General features: G+C 43.2%; 1 protein-coding gene across 1 annotated transcript in view; it reads left to right on the top strand.

The window, feature by feature from the left end:
• Window positions 1–16283, top strand: part of ARHGAP25 (Rho GTPase activating protein 25) — an 89235-nt gene that overhangs the window by 59279 nt on the left and 13673 nt on the right. Inside the window, exons 5-9 of the mRNA XM_033125336.1 lie at window positions 5466–5673; window positions 10675–10807; window positions 11935–12008; window positions 13531–13652; window positions 14440–14636. Coding sequence (XP_032981227.1) covers window positions 5466–5673; window positions 10675–10807; window positions 11935–12008; window positions 13531–13652; window positions 14440–14636 — 734 coding nt within the window. The remainder of the gene's footprint in view (window positions 1–5465; window positions 5674–10674; window positions 10808–11934; window positions 12009–13530; window positions 13653–14439; window positions 14637–16283) is intronic.

Below are 16283 nucleotides of genomic sequence, written 5' to 3'. Positions count from 1 at the left end.
AGTCCAGTATCACAGAGTAGCAATTAGGAGCCAGAAGTCAGAGGTAGGTAGAAGTCAGGATTGGGTCTCTGGGGTTACAGAGATTTTTAGACTCGAAGGTCCTTCTATACAATCTGAGATGAAGAGTGATGAAGCCTGACATGGACAAATTAAAGAAAAAAGGATGATCTTTCTCTCACATAAGAAGGGACTCCGTTGGTCCTGATGTCTCTAGAACTTGCAGTGGTTATGTCTTGTTGAAGCGAATAGTTTTGACTGATTTCTAGCCTGGAGATGGAAAGTTTGAAGTCTTCATCATATGGGTGATATTTAAAGCCCTTTGTACAGATGGAGAAAGGAAGACCTGGAATACTTTGATATTCAGAGGACAAGGAGAAAAAGAGGAATCATCAGAGGAGGCTGAGAAGGAGCAGCCAATGAGATAAATGGAGAACTGAGAGCTTGGTGGACCAACACCCATGGGAAAAAGTGTCTCAGGAAGGAGGGGTGGTTTGCTGTGTCACATGTTGCTGATAGAGCAGTTAAGATGAAGACTGAGAATGTGACCCCAGGATTTAAGAATGTAAAATAGGCCATTGATCCTGATGAGTGCAAGTTTGCAGAAATGCTGATCAGAGTGCATTCAGGAGAGAAGAGGCTGAGAACAAGAGGGATGGGAGACAGCAGGTAGTAACCGCTCATTATGGGCTGGTCCATCATGTGTCAGGCTCTGTGCCGGGAAATAAAAATAGATGGTGAGCCAGACGGGCTGTCTACCTTTGAGGCGCCCACAGTCCAGTGGAAGAGAGAGATGTTGAAATAAATCATCATAAAACTACATGAGAAGTGGTAGAAGAGAGGTATATACAGGAGTTCTATGAGCACGAAGGAGACAGTGACCAAGTCCCGCTGAGGTGAAGACATCTGCACGCAGGCGGTAGGAAGATCAGGTTTCCAGGTGGGAAAAGGAGCAAGGGCATTCAATCCCAAGTTTTCAAGAGCAAAGGCCATTGTTCATTCTTTGTGTCATGATCTCCAGCTGCCATAGTGGCTGGCCCGCAGCAAATGCTCAGTCTGTATTTGCTGAATAAGTTTTAAATTCCAGTGGAAGAAATTTGGAAGAAACAGAGTTGCAAAAGAAACCATGGCAGTAATTTTGAAAGTAGCAGCAAGGATAGAGAGGAGAGATGGTTTAAAGTATATTGTAAAATGTACTGATCTATCTGGAGGGAAAGAGGGGTGTTGCAGATAATTCGAACACTCACAGTTTTGCTAATTGGATTAGTCTAGGGCAGGTACCTTATGCTAATGGCTTTGTGTTCTCAGTGCCTAGGAAAGTGCCTGGTGCTTAATTGTTTGATTGGCTGGCTGAATGCTATGGCCCGCGAAGAAGGCTACAGAAGTGGTGATTTGGAAGTGTTGGCAGTGGCATGAGAGCAAGATTGGAGAAGACACTGCAAGAACTGCCATTAGATGTTGAATTTATGAAATATAGGAAAGAGAGGGAAAGAGAAAGAAATGATGGAGATAGAGATCACACACAGACACACACACACACTCACACACACACACACACACACACATATATGGAGAGAGAGAGAGAGAGATCTTGACCAGATATGTGGATGTATAAGTTACCAGTTTATAGGTGGTATGTACATGTATGGAATCATGAACTTTCCCAGGAGAATGTCTAGAGTTGGAGGATGTCAGTTGGAATGCCAGGAAATGATACACTAAAGGAGCAGATGGAGGAAGGCACACAAGAAATGAGGTTACAACAAAGTCCACATGGAGATGGGAATAAAATGAGAGTGCATGGTTTTGTAGTCATGTAGGGAGAAAGTCTGGAGGAGGAAGAAGAATCAACGTCATCAGTCTTCAGTGAAGACCGGTAGAGTGAGGAATGAACACAGGCCAGATTTTCCCATTAGAAGGACACTAGAAATTTTATTGAACAGATTAGGTGGAAAGATTCAAGCTGATAAAACCAGATTGCGATGGATTGAGAGGTTGAGAAGTGAATATTAAGGGAAGAAGTAAAGGCTGTGAGAGGAGACGACTCTTTCCTGTAGACACATTTTTCGATAAGTATCCTGGCGAAGAGAAGAAAGGCAAGTGTTGGTTGTTTGAGACCTGGGATAGGAGATTAGTCTTTTGTAAATTGATGAAGACTTAGACTCCTGTGGGTTCTTTTCAATTGAAAAAGAAACATTTAAGATGCAGAAGAGAAGGAGTGAAATCCTGGAAGCGATGAAAAGGGATGGAACTTACGGTTCAAGGAAACATCATTTTAAGAGGAAAGTGTAGGATCCTTCTCTTCCTCTGAGAGAGGCCCAGAAGACAGACAGGTGGAAGGATAACAGAGGCAGGGACCGGAAATGAGAGAGTTCACTCATAATATCCTCATTTGGGGCTATAAGGGAAAGTGGAGACAAGGTCACCTGCTGAAACAGAGAGGAGAGAGAATGGGTGGTGAGCTCAATGGGAGTGGTAAAGATTTGGAACCAAGGTCTTACAGGGATTGGAAATACAAATTTCCATGATGTAGTATGCTGTGTTCCCTCGTAGCTCTCAGTGGCCTGATGGAGGCATGGAGAGGGTAGTGGAAACTGGCAGAGTGGAGATGATAAAGAGGAAAGGAGTGTTGGGAAATGAGCGTGCTGATGAGAGTGACACTGAAATGACTGACTGAGGAGTATGGGAGGGATAGAGAAGGAACACAGGGTAAGGCAGATAGACTCAGAGGAGGAGAAAAGTTAGAGGACTGGCTATGCAGGGAAGTGTAGGAAGAATGTGATTCTAGATCACCTGTAAAGTGGAGCGTTTGCCTGGGGACCTCAGAAATGGAGCTCACATTTGACAGCTCTCATGTCTCTGTGCACACACGCCATCACGTTGTGTTTGGGCGATCTTTCCCTATGGAGTCCTGTTTCAACTGCTCTGAAACACATCTGCCTTTCCCTTTCAAGTGCCTCTCTGTGGACCCCTCAAAGGGAATTTTACAAATGCTGTGTGGTCTATATTTCAAGTCAGATCATTTCAATAATTTCCCTCCAATTTGATGAAAGTATCTATCAGCTTCTTTCACAGACAAATAGGAACCGAATTCTATATTGTATATATCCTCTAATTTTTTTCTCATGATTTTGCATGGGTTCTTTCATTTTTCATAACTCGATGGTGAGCTAAATGAATGTAAGAACTACGTCTTACATTCCCTTATCTGTATAGTCCATTCCACGTGGCCTACTGATGGCACATGGCAGGGCACTCAATCAATGTTCATGTGAAGCTGAACTCATCGACTGAGGCGATCTCTCCTAGTGTTTAAACTAAAGAAATGCCAAAATTATCATTAATCACAGAAAGATGAAATAATTCATTAAGTAATTTAGCAAAATGAGTTGACATTCTACCAGGCTTTACACTAAACATTGGGAATAAAAAAATTGTCCCCATGTTTCCAGCACCAGGGAGCCTACAGTTGTGCAGAGGGCACAGGGACATACAAATAATCATAGCACAGTGTGGAAAGGGATCGGGATGTTCGAGAAGGAATACGGGTACACAGAGTAGGAACAGAGTCTCTCAGGCCAGGGTCGGGAAGGCTTAGCAGAGGTAACAATATTTGAGTCAGGCCTAGGAAGACAGATGGAATTCCAGCAGACAGGGAGGAGAGAGATAAACTGCCTGAGCAGTGAGAAGCAACTACCATCCAAGCGCACGAAGACCTGAGAGCACTGTGGGCTTTGGGAACGTGACGGTGAGGTGCTTTAAGGGCGTGGCAGGAAGTCAGGCAAGAAAGGTAGGTAGAGGCCAGGCTGAATGCCAACCTCAGTCAGGAATGCCAACCCCAGCTTTCAGACTTTAGCCACAAAAATATTTAATCAGTCGCACTGAAATGCAATAAGATGGACAACAGCCCAGCGGGTCTGGTTGGGAGTAGGGAGAACAGAGACCCACCTGCTCAGCTCCTCCTACGTCAGATGCGCTCCTCTCTTAGCCTGTGGTGTGATGACGGAGGGACTGCAGAGGAACCCCCTAGGACTTTGAAAGGGTAACTTGAAAAATGCTGTGGCAATTGGGAAATAATTGGATGACTATTAAAAACGGGCAGGGGGGGACGTACTCAGGTAGATCAGTAGTTTAGAAAGGTAAGTAGCAAGAGGGTTTAAACATGTTAGAAGAAGCAGTCATGGGTGGGAGAGGAGTCCAGCCTGGCCTAGGGCAGTGGGTGGGGGTGGGAAGGGACATGAGAGATTCTAGAACTCATTACAGCTTTTTATAGGTGGAACCCATGCTAATTAAAGAGTGGATGTAGGGGACCAACAAGAGAGAAAGAGAATCATGGGGAAAACCAAAGGGCTTTGGGAACCCGTGTCCATTGATTGAAGTGGTCGGTACAGTAGAACCCATATTATGACAGAGGGAAACTCAGGCAGGACAGAACTGAAGCCATGACCTGTCTTCTGAACCTCCAGGACACAAAGGGTATGGGGAAAACAATGGCTAGCCAGCAATTCTCCTGATTTACAAACTAACCTTGTTATACCACTGGGGTGGAGCCAAGTGCTGATAGCGCAGGGATGAAGCTGGTCCACACATGCTTTGCTGGAGGCAGTGTAATTTGGAAAAATATTTTTGAAAAGCAATTTGCATACCATCGAGTGATAAAAATGTTCAAACTATTTCACCTAGTAATTCTACATGTGGGAATTTGCCCTAAGGAAATAGTTCAAAAGAATGAGAAGCCCACGTTCATCCATCCAAATGTCAAATAATTAATTAAGCAATTAATTAGAAATAATACATCGCACTACATACATTCCAGGATGACTGTTCTCTGTGGCACTGTAAAAAATAGTAAATAATCTAAATGTTTAAAAATGCTGCAATGGTGTAATACACGATGGGACATCCATGTGATAGACTGTTGTGCTTTAATACTATGTGACACAAGCAGAATTAAAAACGGCCTGCTTGCTACTGTGGTTACGAGCACATTCTCTTGTGTTGACTGCCCGGGCTTGAATTGTGACTGTACTGTGCCCTGGCACCTGGGCTTGGCAAGTTCATCAGTATCTCTAAGACTCAGTGTCTTTAACAGTAAGGTGGGTATAACAATACTACCACTTCATGGGGGTGCTGTCAAGATTAAATGAGAAAAGTTGTGCAAAGTGCTTACTTAGCACAAGTCCTCGTACACAAGTACTTGGTAGAAGTGAGTTGTTATTTTAAATACATGAACATGTGGGTCAATAGAAAAAGACTGACAAAGACTTCCCCAATTTCCAGCTCCAAATTTATAGCCCCAGGAAATATTAGGGGTGATTTGTTTCCTTTATTTTGTTTAGTATCATTTCCCTAAAACCTTTGAGGTCATAGGTAATACTGAAAATCAAGAAATAGGCAAAGCACTGTGACCTGTCAGTTCATCCAACGGAAGTCAGAGTGATGGACGGGTCCTGTTTTTCTCTTCCCAGCGGTGTTTGGCCAACGCTTGGATGAGACCGTGGCCTATGAGCAGAAATTTGGCTTCCACCTAGTGCCCATCCTGGTGGAGAAGTGTGCAGAGTTCATCCTTGAGCACGGCCTGAATGAAGAGGGCATCTTCCGACTGCCTGGACAGGACAACCTGGTAAAGCAGCTCAGAGATGCTTTTGATGCAGGGGAGCGACCCTCCTTTGACAGGTACGCTATCCTCACCTTGCCCTCCCCTCTGCCTTCCTTGGGTAAGAGGATCTCTCTCTTCCGGTTGAGCTATGGGGCTCGCACAGACACTTCCAAGAGCCCTGGCTTGCAACAGAAAGAGCCTTTTGTTTTGCTTGTAATTCAGAACCTGGGAGCCTGGAGCACAGGAGGGTATGGTGATCAACTAATTACCTGAAAGATGGTGGGAACTAGAATAAAAGCCTACTGGGCAGAATCAAGAGATGTTTACGGTATAGGGGAAGTGGGGAGTAGGGGAGACACAGGGAACTAAGCTTCAGGCCCACCCTTCCAGGCAGATGAGGAACGTGGAAGAGCTGAGCTGGTTGTACAGCGCATGTGGTGTAGGGGAGAACACACCATATCTAGAAACAAGGGCTCCTATAGTCTTCCTCAGTTTTCCTGAAGTGGCTAGAATGAGCACTCGGTTTGGGAGACCACAGTGCTGTCCAATTCGGAATTTAGTTCTGAGCCCTTATGGAGGGAGTACATACTGACAGCTTGGCAGCCTGGTGTTCTCCCGAGTCTCCTCTGTGGAGGTTGTCCAGTTCTGTTGGGGGCATATCAGGGGTAGGGACATGTCTCCCCACTGTCCCCCTGCCACCCCACCTCCTCCAGCCACACAACCGAGGTTTTCTTTGTCATGCTCAGGTAGTACAACTCCCACCCTGACATTGCACAGTGTCTGCCTATTGTGCAATATTTGCCCTGGTGGCCTATGTGTGCTTGTCCTGCTGGCAAGAAAGAGCCTTTGTTCTTTCCAAATCAGCAGCCCATAAACCAAGATTTAGTAAGACCGAATGCTATGCAGTTTCCAAAGGTTGAAATTCCCATGAGCTTATTTAGGACTGAGGAACAGGGTGAACAGCTGCGTGTCATGCTGTAGGGACAGTCTCACTGCTCATCTCTCCCTCACCTCCCACTCCAGTGCTCAAAGTCTCCCATTCTCCCTCCTAAGCATCTTTAAAGCTCATCTGTTTCCATTCTCACAGCCACTGTCCTAGTTTGGACCACCATATGTCTGTCTTTGTTGCCCTTGGCCTGTAATAGGTTAATTTACCAAGGGTGCTATATTTTAACAGAAAATCAATGGGCACAGTTGTTCCTGGAACTATAGCAGGTTATGCTCATCTAGGACCTTTCGGCAGCACCATGAGTCGCATTGCATGTCATTATCAGTCACCTGTCAATGAAGCTCACCACCTTTATATTCAGTTTTCTTCTTATATTTTTAATTAGCTTTGAGTTGATCAAAGATATAGGTGGACTGTTGCTAAAGAAACGTGAACAATCAACCATGAAGAACAGAGGTGATGTCTGGGTTTGCCAAATACCTGCCCTAGGCTTGAGCTTTTGCACCTATGAAATCAGCACGGGCGACAGAGTCAGTCTTTGATTCCTCTGAAATATTTGGGGCTGGAAGGAGGAAAGTCATCACCCATCTCCACTGCCACAACTGAGGGGTAGAGTTTATACATCCATAAGTAGGAAGGGTTCTCAGGGTCTTCCAGGACCAACTCCCAGGTCCACATGATCCTTGGGGGTACCCATCTGGAGCCTCTATATCGGTCATATGTGTAGTTCCACTGGGAGATTCCCCAAATTGCTTCTCTAGAACGAGACAAACAAAGGAACTCTAATTTGACAGATTCTAGTGCAGGTGTATCTGGCTCTCATTGAACATATCAATATGAATTTAAAAATCTCTGGTCCAGTCTCTACTGGACTGGATACTGACCAGCCACAAAGATGATACGTTTCTGATACCCACATTTCTATGACAAATACACGTAGACATTCTGCATGATAAGATCAGTGCTTCAAGGGAAGGGTGGGCAGAGCCATTTAAGGGGCCTTGGCTAATCTCTGGCAGATCAGAGGTTGAACTCAGAAGCCACCTGGCTCCTGACTTACCCTTAGTCCTTGATTTAAAAAAAAAAGAAAATCATTCAAGAATTTCCATTGTGTTGGAGGAACACAGCAAACTCAGGAAAAATCATGCTGGAAATTTACACTATAAAAATGACATCTGAGTCAGCCCTGTTCTAATGGAGCCCAGACACTAAACCAAAAATTTACAGAAATAACTATATCATTTCCATTGTGTTAAGTGCTAAAAATGAAAAATAGATGGTACTATGAGAATTTAGAAGAGGGGGCTTTTGACATGGTCTGGTGAATTTAGGGAAGTCACCAAGAAAAGGACATTTAAGCTGAGACTCAATAAACAAGCATGAGGAGTTTATTTTTGTCTGTGAAATAAATCCACCCTTATCTTCCCCTGGTAAAATGAGTCGGGCAGCTGTCTATGGATTTCAAGATTCTAAGATGATTTGTATAGCTAATGATGTCCTTTGATTATAACTTTGAAGTGTCTATACTGTATCTGTGGTTATAATTCCTATTCTAACGTTGGATGTTTTTGCTGTCTTAGTTTCTCCTGATTAAACTGTTGAATAGTTTCTCTCTTTTATTATTGTTTCTCTTCAAAAGAGTCTGTTTTTGACGTATCATCCACGTTGTTTTTCTCATTTTAAATTCTTCGTTTTCTACATTCATTCCCTTGGTGTGTTTTGTGTGTTGGGGCTGTGTCAGGCCAGGGATAATGCATCGGAGAATGGAACCCTGGAGGCAGGAGGCCAGAGAGGCGGCTGGGCAAAATCCTGGCAAAAGAGGAGGAGAGGGGTTTAGAGTGATTCACACGACACTTGGATAGTAAAATTGAGCGTATTTGGGAGACTGATTGGATGTGGGGTAGCGGGCGGCCTCAATCAAACCAGAGACCTTGGATTCTGATTCAGCCCACTATGACGCGTGTGATGCAGGGACGTTAGGAGAAGGCCACTCCTGCAAAGGTGTCAGCTCGTTGTCTTTCTGACATTTTCTTGGGAACTTCTCGTGTATTTTGACAAAAGGGCTTTGTCCAGGGTATTTTTAGGCAGTGACTCAGTACGGAAGGCTTTTCTAGAATCCCCACCCCTGATTTCCTGAGTGCATCCGTGGGGCATAGACAGGGCTCTGTGCCAGCCAAGTTCTCCTGTTGAGGAACAGAGTTCACAGGCTGCAAATTCAGAAGACAGCCCCAACCACTGGCTATCAAAAACAAACAAACAAAAAATGTCCACAAAATGCCAAAACAGAGTTTTACAGTCAAGTCCTGAGATTCTTGTTTCTGCTGCCTCAATGCCTCCCTTCTCCTCCTCCCGTCCAATCCACCCTTCCTGTCTCTCCTCCAGGAGATATTTCTATACCCAGCAGATTCTATATTCCCCATCGCTACAACTTAGGAGACACTCAGATTAGCTGAACCTCTTATACACGACAGCTTTTGAGATACTACCAGGACTGCCTCTTAAGAATACCAGTCTTTCTTGATATGAAATAAATCAATATTTCTTCAAGTATATGGTAGATGGAGACTTATTTTTGTCTGTGAAATAAATCCAAGAGCTCTGTAAACCAGAAGTCAGCAGACATTTTTTAAAGGGCTACCCATGAAATTTTTAGGCTTTGCAGGCCAGACGGTTTCTGCTGTAATGACTCAACTCTGCTCTTACAGTGCAAAACCATCCAAAGACTATAAAAACGAACACTCATGGCTGTTTTCCTGGAACACTTTATTTGTGGACGCTGACATTCAAATTTCATATGATTTTCACATGCCATGAAATATTCTTCTTGTGAGCTGTTTTGCCAGCCATTTAAAAATGTAAAATCCATTCTTAGCTTGCAGGCTGTGCAAATACAGGCAGTGGGCCAGAGTTGGCTCCTGGGCCGTGTGTCCACCCCTGCTGTAACCCAGAGACGCTGAGCTGAAGAACCCGTGTCTCTTTCAGCTAATCAGGCAATCGTATGAATGTTGTCCCAGTTCCTGCAGTGGGGCCTCCTCGCCCCACACTCCAGGCTGCCGGCTCCATGCTATAACTCCTCGTCACTCTATAGACCTTGTCTGAAGAGTCAGTCTCCTGTGGACATTTAACTCCGCATCGAGTGTCCCTTTTTCATATTTCCATACAATCCCAGGTTCTGGACTTCCTCTGTCATGGCACTAACCACACAGTGTTGTAATGACTTGGTAATGTTTGAGTCTCTGTAGCAGTGTGGCTCAATGAAATGAGGGATTCTGTGTATCCCTCAGGTTCACTGCTGAAAGCCCAGTCCCTGATATAGTACCGTGTTTTCCTGAAAATAAGACCCAGCCAGACCATCAGCTCTAATGCATCTTTTGGAGCAAAAATTAATATAAAACCTGGTCTTATTTTAATATAATATAAGACCGGGTATAATATAATATAATATAATATAATATAATATAATATAATATAATATAACAAATATAATACCCGGTCTTATTTTAGTATAATAAGACCCGGTATAATTAATATAATATAATAATATATAATATAATATAATACTGGGTCTTATATTAATTTTTGCTTCATAAGATGCATTAGAGCTGATGGTCCGGCTAGGTCTTATTTTTGGGGAAGCATGGTATCATGCACCTAGTCGGTTCTATCAGCGCTTACTGATTGAATGAATGATTGCATAAATATATGAATGAATCCCAGAAGTATTTCAAGGCTCTGAGGGATCAAAGAGATCAATAGACCATGGATGTAAAGGAGTTATCACATGAAAAATGAGACACTAAGTACAGAATGCTAAATTCTGGGGTGCTAAGTGACCTGGAGAAAGAAGAAAGCAACGAAGACTAAACGGTTGAAGGTTTAATGAAAAAATAAAACTTGAACTTTTCTTTGAGGCAGTTGGGTAGAAGAGGTAAAGAAAAAAGTATTGGAGGTTATTATTCCAGAAGGGAGAATTAGCAAAAGGATTTTGGTTGGACACACCTTCGTCAGACTCTATTCTTCTTCAAGACTCCCCTTTGGAACCTGGGATTCTCTTCAGTGGATCGCCAGGGGGGAGGTAAGGTGAGTTCTGGAGTTCTGCTTTCAAAGAGCATGGCTTATTTTCTTCCAGAGACACAGATGTGCACACAGTGGCCTCCCTGTTAAAGCTCTACCTCCGAGACCTCCCAGAGCCCGCAGTTCCCTGGAGCCAATATGAGGGGTTCCTGTTCTGCGGACAGCTCATGAATGCAGATGAGGCAAAGGTTGGTCTCTCATTAGAGTTCGTTGTACTGCTTCAGAAGGAGGCGATGCTTACTGAACCCTCTTCTGGTAGACAAGCAACAGTGGGTCAGGGGGCCCATGCCTTTTGGTGGGATACTTTGTTAAACTGGAACTTCCTCAGCAACAAAAGGCAAATGAAGCCAGTCATGGTGACAACCCCCATGGGCTGTAGCAATCCAGTAAAGAATTGAATCCTAATCAAATACCCCCAAGTCACTTTAAAATTAGTATGAGAAGGAAGATGCATCTGAGAAGGGTTTGAAGCAATAAGGCATTGTTGGACATGAGGTCAGGCTGACCACACTGGAGGGCAGGTGAGAAGTCAGAATGTACCAGCTCCATGATGGCCCTGAACGTCAGGCCTGGGCATCCAAGGAATGCACGTGCCAGAAAGAGGAAGGACAGGGAGCTTTTCTTTGTTTCTTTCAGCTTCGGTGACCTAGAGGGTCTGTAGCTTCCTGGCCTTCCTCTCTCTGGCACATGCATTCCTTGTATGACTGTCTCGGACATTGAGGGTCATCATGGAGCTGGAATATTCTGACCTCTCACCTGCCCCCCAGATCGGTCAGCCTGGCCTTGGGTCCCAGCTGGTCTCAGCAAGGCCATAATTGCTGAAACCCTTCTCAGAGCGTCTTCCCTCTCCAACGACTTTTAAAGTGACTTGGGGGTATTTGGTTATATTCCAATTCTTTATTGGAATGTTACAGCTCAGGCATTCATTAAGCAAACAGTTATTGTGAGTACGAGTTGTCAAATGGTACTTGTCTCAGCATAGCTCCGAGTTGAGGAAGAGGACATAACAACAAACAAACAAACTAATAGACTACAAAAAAACGGTGAGCCTCCCAATACTATTTTTGCAACATCTTGTGAATTTATTGTTATTTCAAAATAAAAAGTTATTAAAAACACTACTACTTTTGCAACATCTTGTGAATTTATTGTTATTTCAAAACAAAAAGTTATTAAAAACACACATGTAGAACTCTGGGTACAGAAGAGACTGCCCAAGAGTTGCTTTTGCACACACACACACCAATTATGTTCCAGGGTCTCATGGCTGGCAAGGGAGCAGGCTCATTTATTGGTGTTAAAAATCTCTTTCCAGGCTCAGCAGGAGTTGACGAAACAGCTCTCCATCCTTCCTCAAGAGAACTACAACCTCCTGAGCTACATCTGCAGGTAAATGTCCCCTGCCACGTCAGAAAGCCCCTAGTTAGAAGAGGAAAGAGTGTCTCTGAACTCAAAGATTCTGGTCCAGACTTTGGAAGGCCAACTCTATTCACTTAGCTCTGACAATTGAAAGGATCCCCTGAAAATTTGATTGGCACAGAAAATGTCCATGCTGCCTCCTCCAGCCCTCCCCAGCTCTGCCCAGAGAGGCCTGGGACATGCATGCAACAGAACCCAGCATCCTTATAATGTTTCTAGAACTATCTCCCATCTTCCTGACTCTGGACCATAACTTAACACTCCAGCGACATTCACTCCAGGCCACCCTTTCTGTTTCTCTTTCTGAGCACCTACTGTGTGTCGTCTCTGTGGTAATATGTAGCGTGTGGATTGACCTAGATCTGGCTGAGTTAGGAGACTGAATCTCCATGCCAGACAGAGATGAAATTTATCTTTACTTTTAAAAAATAATTTCTGGCAGTTTCTAGATTATAAAAATGATACATGCTTGATTTGGAAACCAGGAAAATGCTATAAATAAATAAGAAATAAGAAATAGAAATTACCTACAATCCCCTCACCCATCAAAAATCACTATTAATGCTTGAGTGTGTCTCCTTCTGGATGTTTTTCTCTCTATGATAGATTTCTTTACATAAATATAAATATAGTGGAACATTTTTTTTATACTGAATTAGAATTATATATCATATATAGATAGATAGATATAGTTGTATCTTGCTTTTTTTTTTTTTTTTGGCTTAATGCTACATTGTGAACATTTCCCTGTCATGAAATAGGATTATAAATAATTCCATAATATTCCATAGTGTTGCCTCCTTTGGCCCCACCAACACTTATTTGATAATTTCTCTATATTTGGAATTTTATGTTGCTTCAGCCTATCCATTTAAAAATGGTTTTTAGAGAGAGTTTTTAGAAATCCTTTGTTGACCTGTTCAGTTTTTTTTAATAGTGATTCCGAGAACTGTATGCCTCAAATAGGTAGAATTATAGTAAAAATTGTTAATATTGAGCACCTGCTGAGAATTTGAGATGTTTGGTGCTGTCATTGGAGAATGAGAGCAAGGAGGCACTGTGAATTCCCCTCTCTGAGATTTTCTCAGAGATGATACAGTTTTCTTCTCTCGAGATGGAGTGGGATGGGAGCTAAGAGCCTGGGAGATAAGTTCATAAGGGCAGAATAAGAGGCAGTCACATACCTATTTTAGTCCTTCTAGTCTCTTAGCTCCCTGACCTGGACCTGCCTTCACCAGTATGACTGTCCTCCCCGTTCCCAGCCCTCGGCCACCACCACAGGCGGGCAGGCCCCTCCTGTTTCTCTTCTTTCTTGATCTTGAAGCCTCTTTTCTGGGTGAAGCTAAACTCTTGTGGGCAGAGCAGGCTGGTCCCTTTCCTGAGATTAGGAAGAAAGAGTTGGGATCCATCTCTGAGATCTCATTGGTACCCGGAAGTGCTTCCTTCTGGCAACTTCCTACTTCCTACTCTGGGATTTCCTGGCTGTCCGCAGGTTCCTGCATCAAATCCAGCTGAATTCTGCTGTTAACAAGATGAGCGTGGATAATCTGGCTACTGTGATTGGTGTGAATCTCATCAGGTCGAAGGTGGAAGACCCTGCTGTGATCATGAGAGGTATGGCTGGTCCTGCAGGCAGGTGCAGAGGGAGTAACAACTGTTACAACACTAGACCTTATGTTTGTGCGCTGATCGGCAATTTGCCATACATTTTCAGCTGATTATTGTGTTTGAATTGTAAAGTAGCCCGGACAGGAATTATGTCCATTTTTCAGATCACAGCGGAGGTTAAAGATTTACACAATGGTCACACAGTACAATAGGCTAGCACAGAAAGAGTTAGCTAGTGTTTCTTAACCGTTTCTTATGTTTAAATACCCTTAGCCAGAGAGAATAAATGAGTTTTGTTTTATAAGCCAAGTCACAAAAAGGCTACTTGTTAAAGGGGTGTTGAAAAGTCTTCTGAGATTGTCTGGGTTCAGTGAAAAAAGTCTTGTCATAGAGTACTGATGTCTTATGTGGATTGGGGAGGCAATGTGCCTGTCACATATTCACTATGTGTGCAATAAGAAATCAAATATATTGAGGACCACATTAGGAGAGAGAGATGTCTTCATTTTCTCTCCTGTTAGATTGCTCATTTCCTGATTAAAGACTGATACAGGAGAGGGGAGGCTGAAAATAACCCTCGTCACCCCATCCCAACATCCTTCTTCTATCCCTTCCATTTCACCACAGTCTCCTACCGCAAGCAATTAAGAAGGGTTCTATGAGGAGCAAAAGGAGGTCCTTTGGGGCCCTGTGTTTTTAGAGCCACGTTTGGAGACATCCCATGGGTGGAAGCCCTTGAGGGTTGCATGTCTCCTGCCCCATGGTCAAGCACCACAAATCTTTCTTCTTTCAGGTGCTCCTCAAATTCAAAGAGTGATGACCATGATGATCAGAGACCATGAAGTCCTTTTCCCCAAGTCCAAGGATGCACCTCTGTCACCCCCGGCCCAGAAAAATGACCCCAAGAAACCTCCAGTGCCTCGAAGCTCTGTGGGCTGGGATGCCAGTGAAGATGCCCCAATTTCTAGGGCAGACAGCTTCAGTAACGCGGTAAGGTGCAGAGAGCCTTCCTTCTTCCATCTGACTTCTTTTAGTCCATGTCATTCTATTTATGAGCGGCTCTGGGGTGGCAAGTTGGGGGGTTTGGGATGATGCTGTGGCAGTGGGCACAGCTGGTACAGACTCATTTGAACTCATCTTGAAAGCCTGGCCCCTTTCAAAATGTAGTCTCTTCTTGCATCCTGGTAGTGGGGTTAGGGACCTGTGTGCCAGTCACCAGATGACTGAGCATTGGGACTCCTCACTGAAGCCCACTCTAAAGGAATACACTTTGGAACACAATCCAGGGAAGTTCAATGGGGAAAACGATATACCACCTTGTAAATGTATTAGTGAGGGTTGTTGAAAATTCCGGGCAAAGTCCAGAGAGAACTGGTTTCCTGCTAGTCCATGAAACGTGATTCCTTGCTCAGCGTATGTGATGTGTTCGTGTAATATTTCTCATTCCCTGATAAGCTGTCTCAACAATGTCAACCTCCTCGTTTGTACTGAAGGGTTGGGGCTCACGTTCCTAATGTCAGAAAACTCTGCAGACTCTGAAATTTAGATTATTTGAGGTCAATAATTTACAAAGGTCAAATATTTTTACATATTTATAGAAACAAATATTTTTTTAAAAAAAAAGAACATGTGAACTTTATATAGCAGCCTGATTCTTTATGTGAGACCAAGAAAGGAATTAGAATGTTTTGGTTGTCCAGGTAATGTAAGTTACTTACAGTACTGGTAATCCTGAGGATGATTAAGAAAGAACTAAAAAAAAAAATTAGGTAGTGATAGTAGTAATGGTGATTTTTCATAGGTGATATCTGGACACAATGCACCTTACTAACACTCAAATATTAAATTAATGTTTAGAAATGCTCATACTTCATATAATGGAATCATCCTAGGAGTCCTTGAGAGACAAATTTCTGCTATTGATTGTAACTGTATGGGCATCTATGGGCAGGTACTGTGCTCGGAAATTTAAATAGATCACCTTTGGAGTCCTCACCATAACTCTGTAGGGCAGAATTTATCATGGACGTTTTCTGGCTGAGGACCTGAGTCTCAGGGAGGTTGACCAGCTGGCCCAAGATGGCAACACTAGAATGTTACAGAATGGGATATAGATCTAGTTCTCACCCCAAGGTCCAGATACTTTTGGTTCCAGATGGGGTTGCTGAAGCAGGTGATTAGCTAAAAGGGTTAGAAGGAGAGTTAGAGCCCTGATTTTCTGAGTTTACATTTAGCAGTCATTGTTTTTCTTTTTAATTTAACTTAAAAAATGTAACATATACACGTTTCAAAAAATAATAAAAACAGAAGGAAAAGAGATACATGGAGAAGTCTTGCTCCCTCCTCTATCTGTACCCACCCTATCCTTCCCTGCCTTTAATTTCTGTTTTTCTTTATGCTGTACTTTACATCCCCATGACTATTTTGTAATTATGAATTTGTACTAAATCTTTTCACCTTTTTCACCTAAACCCCCAACCACCTTCCCATCTGGCAACCATCAATTTGTTCTCTGTATATATGAATCTGTTTGTTTTGTTTGTTTGTTTATTTTGTTCTTTAGATTCCACATATAAGTGAGATCATATGGTATTTGTTTTTCTCTGTGTGACTTATTTCACTTAGCATAATACCCTC

The sequence above is a fragment of the Rhinolophus ferrumequinum genome, chromosome 13, assembly GCF_004115265.2.
Source record: "Rhinolophus ferrumequinum isolate MPI-CBG mRhiFer1 chromosome 13, mRhiFer1_v1.p, whole genome shotgun sequence".
NCBI lineage: Eukaryota > Metazoa > Chordata > Mammalia > Chiroptera > Rhinolophidae > Rhinolophus > Rhinolophus ferrumequinum.
This window is presented reverse-complemented; position numbering and strand designations above follow the sequence as displayed.